The sequence below is a fragment of the Protomyctophum parallelum genome (genome assembly GCF_964188405.1).
Source record: "Protomyctophum parallelum genome assembly, chromosome: 10".
Classification (NCBI taxonomy): domain Eukaryota; kingdom Metazoa; phylum Chordata; class Actinopteri; order Myctophiformes; family Myctophidae; genus Protomyctophum; species Protomyctophum parallelum.
Window position 1 is genome coordinate 7,576,161 of NC_139704.1, and position 10,538 is coordinate 7,586,698.

The window sequence follows — 10,538 nt, forward strand, 5'->3', positions numbered from 1 at the left end:
CGGTTCTTTTCCAAAACAATTATTCAAAATAAATGAAAAAAGTAAAAGAGGGAGAGAGACATGCAGCAAAGGTCGTCATGAACGGGGCTCGAACATATGACGCGCTGTCAGGCCAAAGCCTATATGTGGCACGCGCCTGGACCACTTGCAAAAGGCCGGAATGTATTTAAGGCTGAAGTGGATAATGCATGTGTTTTTTGTCAGGTGAACCCTGACCTAAAGCCCTAACCACATCAAAGGGTCGAGACGGTTTTACCGTTAACTCCTTTTGCATGAACTGTTTGGACCCACGGAGTTGCATGGTGACCCTTTGGTGTGGTTATAGGGCTCGATAGGGCTTAATGACTGAATGTTTTCTCTGAATGCTCTCTGGAGTAATTCAACCACCACTGCTCTCCCTCCCTCTCGCACACTGTCTCGTCTGTCTGTCTGTCTGTCTGTCTGTCTGTCTGTCTGTCTGTCTCTCTCTCTCTCTCTCTCTCTCTGTGCCTGCCTGCCCCTCTCTCCTCTTTCTCTGTTTTATGAAGTGGTGCATGGGACGGCCTGGCTGGGTTTGATTTGCACACTCACTCCAGTAGTGTTCTAGCAGGCCATCCACTAAAGGATGATGAAGCACAACTCTGGACTCGAAGCCCCTGAGGCTTGTTGTTCAACAGAGGATTTTAATTCTGGCTCTCCGCTGTTCTCCTCAGTTCTTTCATTCTCTCCATCTCTTGTTTTTCTCTCTCCTCTCTGCCTATCCCTCTGAATATCTCACTCCCCTCTCCCCTTAGTATCCATACATCCTTGCTTATATACAGATGTGGATATACTTTGGCGAGGAGTCTGTATGTGAGGATTTACTGTATTATGCACCAGCTGGATGTAAAAGGGCAATCTCAGATCATGTCTCTGCATGTGCACAAGCAAAAACAGCAGCAGCACTTTGAACGCTTGAACATCTGCAGCAGATTTGTTCCGTTTCATTGTTGTTTGCCTGATAATCTAAAGTAGCGCACGCTGCCTGTGTGGGATGATTATTTATGGGTTGTTGCGAAGTTGAATTGATAATCTGATAGGGGGAGGGGGAGACATGGATTAAAGTTGTAACTACAACACACAGGATCAGCAGCGGCTGCCGAGGGCAAGAGGACAATGGGAAACGTGTTGTAGACATAAAGCCTGCAGTTATACTTAGCCTGTGTGGGATGATTATGGATTGTCGTAAAGTTGAATTGGTAAATGGTGCATTTATATAGCACTTTTTATCCAAAGCGCTTTACGTAGATTGTGCATTACATTCACCCATTCACACACACACACACACACACACACACACACACACACACACACACACACTCATAGAGCGCAGGTGGATCAAACCATGCAAGGCACCAACCTGCACATCCAGACAATTAAGGGCCTTTCTCTGCCCCACCCCTCTCCAATTGTTTATATTGTGTTTAGTGGGGGTGGGGCGGAGGTGAGCGGATGGGGTTGACATATTAGCCTGGTTAATAAACCAGACTAATATCGCACGGACCGCGGGATATTAGTCTGGGGAGGCTCAGCTTGGATTTCATTTCCAGGGAAACATTTTCTCTTTGACGCAATTGGTCAGAGCTACTGTCAGTCAAAGGTCTCAAGCATTGAAAGTCACTGTACCAAAGCCCGCCCATATTGCATACCGTGTCCCGATTGGCCGCCCACATTCTCTGGTGTAGGAAATGGGCGTACAATTGAGCCTCTCCAGACCGAAATCCGCCGGCAGGCAACTTATTTTTGCCAACGGCTGATTCGGTCTGGTTTATTAACCAGGCTATTGACATATGCCCTTACTGGGCTACGTTCACACATTCAAGACACCTGTCTTGTGTCTGTCTTGTGTCTGTGTTTAATGGCCGCTCCAATGCATTTCCAATGGAAGCCCATATGGTTTGATCAAACATTTTGCTTGATGGGGGGGAACAGAACACATCCATCAAAGCTGTGTTCAAACACAAGGCAAGTGTCTTGAATGCAGCCCAGTAAGGGCACATGTCGACCCCGCCCGCTCACCTCCGCCCCACCCCTCCTGGCGCTGCGGCCATCTTGGAAACTAAACACAATATAAACAGTGGGGGGGTGGGGGGGGGGGGGGGGGGGCAGAGAAAGGCCCTTATTAGGGGTTCAGAGTCTTGCTCAAGGACACTTCAACACTAACTCTGGGGGAGCCCGGGATCGAACTGGGAACCTTGCGATTCCCCTCCGACTGCTCTATCGGACACTGAGCCACTGCCGGCCAACACTCATAACACTCACATCTTCAGTGTCGTGCACTGAAAATAGCCAATCTACAAGGTCACAGCGCGGCGCGACGCAAGCTTGTAGATCCACTGTTTTCGGCGCGCGACACAACTTGCAACCATGCTATATATCAGGCACAGCATGCCAGTGCTAATCCGGAGAAAGCAAAGTCAAGCTCACGCGGTAATACAGTGGCACAGCTGTAATAAATTGCGCTGTCAGAGACATGGCTATACGGCGACCCCGCCACACACGGACCCAGTCATAAAGTGGCCCCCGGCATTGTGATGTAATACGACAGCAATAATGATAATAAGCGCTGTGTGGTGGAATCGGGGGTTTGGTGCGGGACCACTCCTGTCCTTAGTTGACATTCTGCCGGCGGCTGTCTTGGAGGAGAGTCAGTGCAACAAGGGAGGAGAGCGTTTCAGAGCATGCTGCAGGCTGTGCCAGTGGCCGATCAGTCACGGTGACAGCTAGGTCAACAAGGAGGGGGGCTGCAGCTTTAACAGTCCGGAGCCAACTCGCCACACACACACAGTTTATTGAGGTTTAAATGTAAATTTAGTGCAGGTAGGTTGCAAAAACCCAGCGATCAACATATTAGCGTAGCAAATCTCCGACGATTCCGCTGGCTGGCTGGCTGGCTGGCTGGCTGGCTGGCTAGCACTCCTCCATAGGAAAACAGTTTATTGTTAAGTGGATAAAACGGCTGCTAGTGATAAAACCATTAGTACTTGAGCCGGTGTGCAAGTATCGTGCATTAGTCACAGAGCAACCCTTTGCCAGCTAGTCTGTGTGAGCAGCTGCATCCCCCCCACACACACACCACCCCAACCCCAGGAGCATAAACACAGGCTATGGGAACCATATGAAGGATTTGTTCAGGGCACCCTGCAGTGTTGCCTTGGCATCTTTCTCACAGACGATCCTTCTATACTGAAAGTGACAGTTTGCCTCCCTCCTTCTCCCAAGCAGTGGTGGAAAGTAACCAAGTACTGTATTTTGAGTTCTGTGTACTTTACTTGAGCATTTCCAATTTCCAAAACGTCTACTCCACTGCATATCTCAGAGACAAATATTGTACGTACTTACTCCACCGCAATTACTTGAACATTTTAGTTACTATAGTTACTTTGTAGATTTTGATTATTATTACAAAACATACAGTAACCACTTCAGCGCTATATACATTTTACTACATATCGGCTTTTTTCAAAAAATATTTGTAGACAATTTAAAACTTGAAATGAGCCATTCTGCACAATGAGTATTGTCACTTTTGTTACTTTGAGTACATTTTGATGCCAATGCTTTTGTACATTTACACAAGTTCATTTTGAATTCCAGACTTGTACCTGTGACGGAGTCGTTCTACATTGCAGTATTGATACTTTTACTTGAGTAAAACAATTGAGTACTTTTTCCCCCATACCACTGCTGGGAACCATATGCGCGATTTGTTCAGGGCACCCTGCAGTGTTGCCTTGCCATTTTTCTCACGGACGATCCTTCTACTGAAAGTGACAGTTTGCCTCCCCCCTCCTCCCAATAAGTTCCTCTCGTCCCTAAGCGCCGTCTGCTATCCACCTGTTTCTTCCCGCAGTTACCTGTGAGGCTATAGTGGTCTGAATGTGCGTGCCGTTTCTCATTAACGCCCTGCCTTTCCTTCCTACAGTGAAACAGGTTCAAACCAAGCTTGTTGCCTCTCCTTCCTACAGTGAAACAGGTTCAAAGTTCAAACCAAGCCTTCTATATAGGTGGGCAACTTTGAAGTTGGCCACTATATTTCAACACTCACTCCAGAGGGGCCACATTGTATATCACTGTCAAAACTCACTGTTTTGAGCTTGTAGATCAGCTATTTTTAATATGTTTGAATTTAAATCCTGATTGTCTTTTTGCTATATTGGAATCCTGAAAAGTAACCTTTTTTAATTTAATTTAAAATGCATTTAGTTATAGTTATGTCAACTTTATGAACTAAATACAAATACATTGTCGTAATCACACCTCATCACACCCTGTACACTCAAGACACGCTCCATATATGGCCAAAGGGTGAGGTCGCTTCTCGCCCTCAGGTGTACTACTGGTGGGCGAGGTCGCTTCTCGGCCTCAGGCGTCTTACTGGTGTTGTTAAAATGTGATATATGATACAGTATATGATAGGATACTTTATTGTCAGTTCACAGTTAAACATTTCTTGAATGTCTTGTGACTTGCACTTTTCTTATACTTAAAGTGGACATTATTGAGTCTTAAATACTTACTGGTTTTTGTAAAATTTCAGTTCAGTCCAGTTAGCCAATTCAATGGAGCTAGTTAGAGTATACTATCATGGGTTCAAATCCCCTTCACTGTTCCTCTCTGCAGTGGCATGCCTGTAGTACTATAGTAGCCTGTGCAGTAAAACAAAATAGAGTGTGCTTACTGTGCTAGATAACGTAGAACCACCGGTGGGGTAAAGACTCAGGGGATCAGTGGCTGTCATCCCCGGCAGTCATTCTAAGCCCAGTGATGATGCTAATATGTCCCATGGGAACCTTTGACTCGGCTTAGCCTCCGCTCTCTCCCCCTATGGCCATTTAGCTGCAGCTGCTGTCATTTGCAGAGAAACAGGAGTGTGTGTACCTGTGAATACCGTTCTGTGGTGTAATTGATTCTCGCCGTGTCTTAAGATATTTGTGATTCTTGTGTTGTGGAGTAGATTCTATAATAATTATTACTAACTTACTAAACTTCAAATTTATATTCTCTGGGATCTCTCAGTAGGACAGTGTTTTCTTCCTTCGGTAAATCTACATACATTTATTTAGCTGTGCTGTAACGTATAGTTTTCCATAAGAGGACAAATTTAAATTCCATTCTATGTAAATCCGCAGTTCCCAAATTATGCCTGCTTGCATTTGTGGGATACAAGTGAAATGACATGCCAAATAAATACATCATGTCTTCTTTCTCTCTCTCTCTCTCTCTCTCTCTCTCTCTCTGACACACACACACACGCACGCACACGAACAAAGAGCTGTGGTGCTCTTGGGGTCTCTGTTACACACAGTGGTGATGATTTCACTGAGTAGCCACAAGTCATCAATTTGTTCTACACCTCCCAAAATGCCCCGTCCGTCCGTCCGCCCGCAAACCCCTGCAGCCCTCGTCACGCCCCGCCCGCCACTGATTGGGCTTGTTTATGCCCAGCACATGACCCTGCATAGTGCTGCAGCCCCCCCCCCCCTTCCCCCCCGCAGCCCTAATCCTCCACTCTGTCAGTAAACATGAGACAGAGGATTCTGCTTGGCTACACACAGAGACAGTGATGGAGTCAGACAGGCCCGGGTGTGTGAATGGCTCTCCCAGACACAAACAAGCTCACGCTGCTGCGGGCTTCTGGGAGTTATGGAGATACGGTGTGCCGCTTTATTTATTTAGCATGCTCGGATATGACGGAACCCCCAAATTGTCTCCGTCACGGTGAGCGGACCATCCGGGCGATGTGACGAGATGATAGGGGTGTTGTTAAACAAGGGGCACCTGAAGCTTTTTGACATCCAGTGTATTAAATTATTAGATTTCACGCAAGCCATCGCACGTATTTAATAAGTAGCTAAATTGAAGCATGCGATGTCTTCTAATATGAAGGAGACAAATGATGAGTTAATAATAATAGTAATAGGCTTATGCTGCCACACGCCGCACGCCCCTCACTCGCAATCATTGTGTCATTTTCATAGTTTGTATGAATATATTTCTCTACAGTATACACAACGTGCAATCACTGACATAAGTATGCATGCCATTACATGTGTTACAGCGCAATAATAATTGTTATTTCTCTCTCTCTCTCTCTCTCTCTCAGGATCTGAAGAAGGTGCTGTCTTTCCCCCCATATCCTGGGGAGTTTCTGCACCCGGTCGTGTACGCCTGCACGGCAGTCATGTTGCTCTGCCTCTTCGCCTCCATCATCACCTACATAGTGCACCACAGGTGAGACCGGCTGCAGCAGTTCTCAATGAGAATCAGCTTTATACAGGGTATTATGCACATGCTTAACCCTAACCCGATTCTAAACAAAAGGCCTCTAAATCCTTCAGAAATAGTTTTCTGAAATGGTTTCTATATATCTACATATTTAATAGTGCCTGAGATAAGATATAGAAAAGGTGCGTGAGCATATAGCAGCAGGGTGTAGGCTATATACATGTGAGTTAGTTACGGTGCTCAAAAAAGCAAAAACAAAACATGTCAGTGCGTTGCACATAGGACACACGGGTGCAAATGTCAGAGTGACAACTGCATAGTGATAATCCACATAACGTAGAAGACTGACACTGGTGGTGCGATCACTGTCTGTCTGTCACCTTTGACCCCCTGGGGGGGGGGGTTGCCTTAGATGTACAGTAGATAGACAAGAAACGGGGAGAGAGATGGGGGAAAGACACACAGCAAAGTTTGTCGGAATCGGGACTCGAACCTGTTACACACTGTCATGCTGGATTACTAGCCAAGGTGCCTGGACCGCTAAGGCCAGCTCACAGATTTCTAATGTGCTGCACTGACTCACCTAGGCTTTAGTGACTTACCTTACCTTAAGTTACCTTTTCGTTTGCTATTCCCACTATTTCTGTGTGTGTGGTGGTGGGGGGGGGGGGGGGGGGGGGGGAGTTTCATGTGAGTCACTGACTAATGCTAGCATGAACCACTACAGCCTGTGTGACTCACTAAAGACTGTGTGCGTGCGTGTGTTCATTCCAGTTTGCGTCTGCTTAGTTTTGCATGTGTGGGTGGGTGTGTGACTGTCTGCCTCACGGTGCCTTACCCAAAATAGTTCACAATGTATTTTTAGTTAAGGTTAGGCATTGCAGCGCTCAGCTTTTCACAGTGGTAAGTGAAAGAAATAATTGGCTAAAATGAGGGATGTCCCGATACCTCAATTTCTGTGTTAGCCGATACCGATACCGAATACCGATACCAGTGTCGTGATCTCATGTTGTGTTTATAGCTATATCTCGTGTTGTGTTTATAGCAGACTCCTCACTCAAATGTGCACTTGCAGTTTGGGCAACTCCAAAGCAAACTCCACATGTCCCAACATCTTATTTACCTGCCATAGTGTCAACCCCTTACCCGATACCGATACAGTATATCGGGACATCTCTAGCTAAAATAAAGGTTAGGTATAGTGTTATGTTTCAATTTAGGTATAGGGTAATATCACCATAGAACTGGGCCGGACATTTGATATGCTCTGACCAGTCATAGCAGACTGTAGAATCAGTGCCTTAGTCAGAGACCTTGGGTGGCTTTACTTTTCTTATCACCATCTGCCAGGCACCCGTTTTGATTTGAGCCTTCTACAGAATAGCCATAACCAGTCCAGTACTAGAGCTGACCCTGCTTGCAGTAGCATTCATTTCTATCTGTACACTTCGCCTATACATGTTCCTGAGGTTTTGCTATAGCCTACCCATTTCACAGACATACAGTATCTGATTAACACACGCTTCAAACTCATTTTTCTTTTTCGAAGTCAAAATGTATTTATTTGAGCTCTTTAAAAAGTGCCTCACGGAGTGGTATTCAAAGATATGTAAAGTTCAAAACAAGAAAGAACAAAACACTTTTACTTTTTGAGATATCTTGAGTCTGTGTACCCAGCCTGAAGGCGGCTGTCAGAACAGGAATACTGTATAGTCTCTTGAATAGTTTATTTAGTTTTAGTCACATTTTAGTCAACTGGAATGATTTAGTGTTAGTCTGGTTTTAGTCGACTAAATATCATAAGATTTTAGTCGACTAAATCCACAGTTGATTTTGTCAAACTTTTTCAGCATGCGACCAAGTGTAAAATGACTTGTGTCTTTTACTTATACTGGATCTCTTGTCCACTAGTTCCCTTCCTAACATTTTAGTCTAGTTTTTATTTGTTGAGGAAATTGTCAATATATTTTAGTCTTAGTTTCGGTCATCATAACTTAGTTTTCATTTAGTTTCCATTTCGTTTTGGTCAGTGTAAAAAGGTAGTCGACGGACATTTTTTTATCATAGTATTAGTCGACGAAATCAACACTGCTCCCTACAGACATTCCCCAGCGCCACTCGCAGCACCTCGCCGTTTTTTTTACCCGAAGCGCGTTAGTAGTAACACTTCAACCCACTGACACCATCTCCCAAGCTGCAAACATGCATGTTAGATGGGCGGAAGGCAAGGGAGGTTCAAGGCCATACACTGACTGCACACATTAGTGAGCTGAGCTGAGAGAGTGACAGGCTCAAACACAGGGAGTGGGGCGGGGGGAGGACTCATGTTATGGCTGTTTGGGGGTCTCTTCTTTGTTACTTTATCTCTCCCTCTTCTCTTGATTTGATTTGACTGAATCTTATTTGATTTTATTTCGCACTACAAATGTCTTACTAAATATACCGTAAATCCTCTTTTAGGAACCCGGGCTATTATTTGTCTCAAGACCGATCCCGATAGCGATAAGAAGGAGGCCTGTATTTCTACTTTTCAAACTGATCATAATGAACAAATGACATTTTGGGTCAGAACACAGTAAAATGTATTGGGCTCATGTAGCCTATTGAAACCAAGTCCTCATGAAATATTGAACAGTGCAGTTGCAGGTGCTCAATGGTCATTTTAACTGTTTTTCCATTATTGGCATATTGCCTATGGTAAATACCATAATAACATCAACACATCAATTTAACTTGAATAACCAATGTCATTGTCATTTGAAGCTATATGATTCCCTGCTTTCATATGACATGAAAAAATAAATACAATGGCAGTCCCTCAGTCAAATCTGGTCACATTCACAAATATACCGGTATATAACTTCAACTGAGATAGACTACCACAGTACTGTGGTAAAGGCCTACAGTTAGGCTACTGACAAGTTCAGCTGCAAATAATAACATAAAAATAAAATGTATGATAGGCTATTTCATATACCGGTAATATCAAATCAGAACAGTGCAACACTGCAGTGCTTCAACGGGAGGGAGAGAGAGAGAGAGAGAGAGAGAGAGAGAGAGAGAGAGAGAGAGAGAGACGTGTTAGAGAGAATGTCTGAGAGAGAGAGAGAGAGAGAGAGAGAGAGAGAGACTTGTTGCTAGCAACAAGCTAACAGCATACCGGTGGTACATTCGTTCCATAAAATGAGAGATCCACAACGCGCCAGTGCGCCAGGCTGCAAAACCCCCCATGCGCTCATCGATCTGCCGTTTATAGAACCAACGTTCGTTGCATGAAGGGCAGATCTGTGGGGGCTCTCTCCCGAAGTTAACTTTGTTGTTGTATTGTGTGCGAGCCGAGCACCGCGGCCACGGCATCTGGACAGTGGACGCTGACGTGACAGGCACAGCCAGCCAGAGCAGCGAAAGTAACAGCACTTGGGAAAAAAACAACACAAAAAACCCCGTCTCATAAAAGGAGGCCGGAATTTATTACTTAATTCAACGCCATTCCCGCCGGTGATTAATAGGGGCCCGGTAATTAATAGAAAGGAGGAGTTTATTGGAGGATTTACGGTACTGACAGTTTTCTGAGAAACTCATGTTTCTATGTCAGTCATTCTCAAACATTTTCATGTCAAGGAGCCCCAAGATTATATGTAATCGGCTGCCGACCCCCATCTGAAAATATGTTGTTCCAGGGAGCCCCCCAGAAGCAAAGATTTGAGTTAAAAACGTTTGCTCTGGAAGAATATATATTAAAAGATTTGCACTACATTTTCACGATTTCTCAAAAATAGCAGATCTACAAGCTCGTAGCACTCGGTGCCGGGCTATGAGCTTGTAGATCTGCTATTTTTCAATAGCTAAAGCATAACACTATAATACACAAAAATAGTAGAAAGTAGAAAAAAAAAAAAAAAAGAAAGTGCTGGGAGGAGGCAAGAAGCCTGAAGGGCTTATACACTTATCAAAATGATTTGAATGCAATACATATAGGCTATAATTTACAGATTGCATAGTATAAAGAAAAGGTCTAGAGCAAAACAAAAAACGTGATCATCTATATAGCATGATTATCGAAAATGTATTGTCAACATAGATGGCACATATAAGCTTCTATATAATTATGTAAAAATAATAAATACATAACAGGGGAAAGGATAATGATTAGAATAGGAATCATTTAAGTGATCTGATTAATCAGAACATACTTCAATTTGTTCATAAATAAATTAAGAGACCAGTAGAGTATGTCGTATTTCTCCCCCACTATTATCATTATTATTCATAATGTTCCGGTGTTAGTTCAG

General features: G+C 44.2%; 1 protein-coding gene across 1 annotated transcript in view; it reads left to right on the top strand.

Annotated features, from left to right (window-relative positions):
- Window positions 1–10,538, top strand: part of adgra1b (adhesion G protein-coupled receptor A1b) — a 234,688-nt gene that overhangs the window by 180,390 nt on the left and 43,760 nt on the right. Inside the window, exon 15 of the mRNA XM_083774158.1 lies at window positions 6,125–6,252. Coding sequence (XP_083630284.1) covers window positions 6,125–6,252 — 128 coding nt within the window. The remainder of the gene's footprint in view (window positions 1–6,124; window positions 6,253–10,538) is intronic.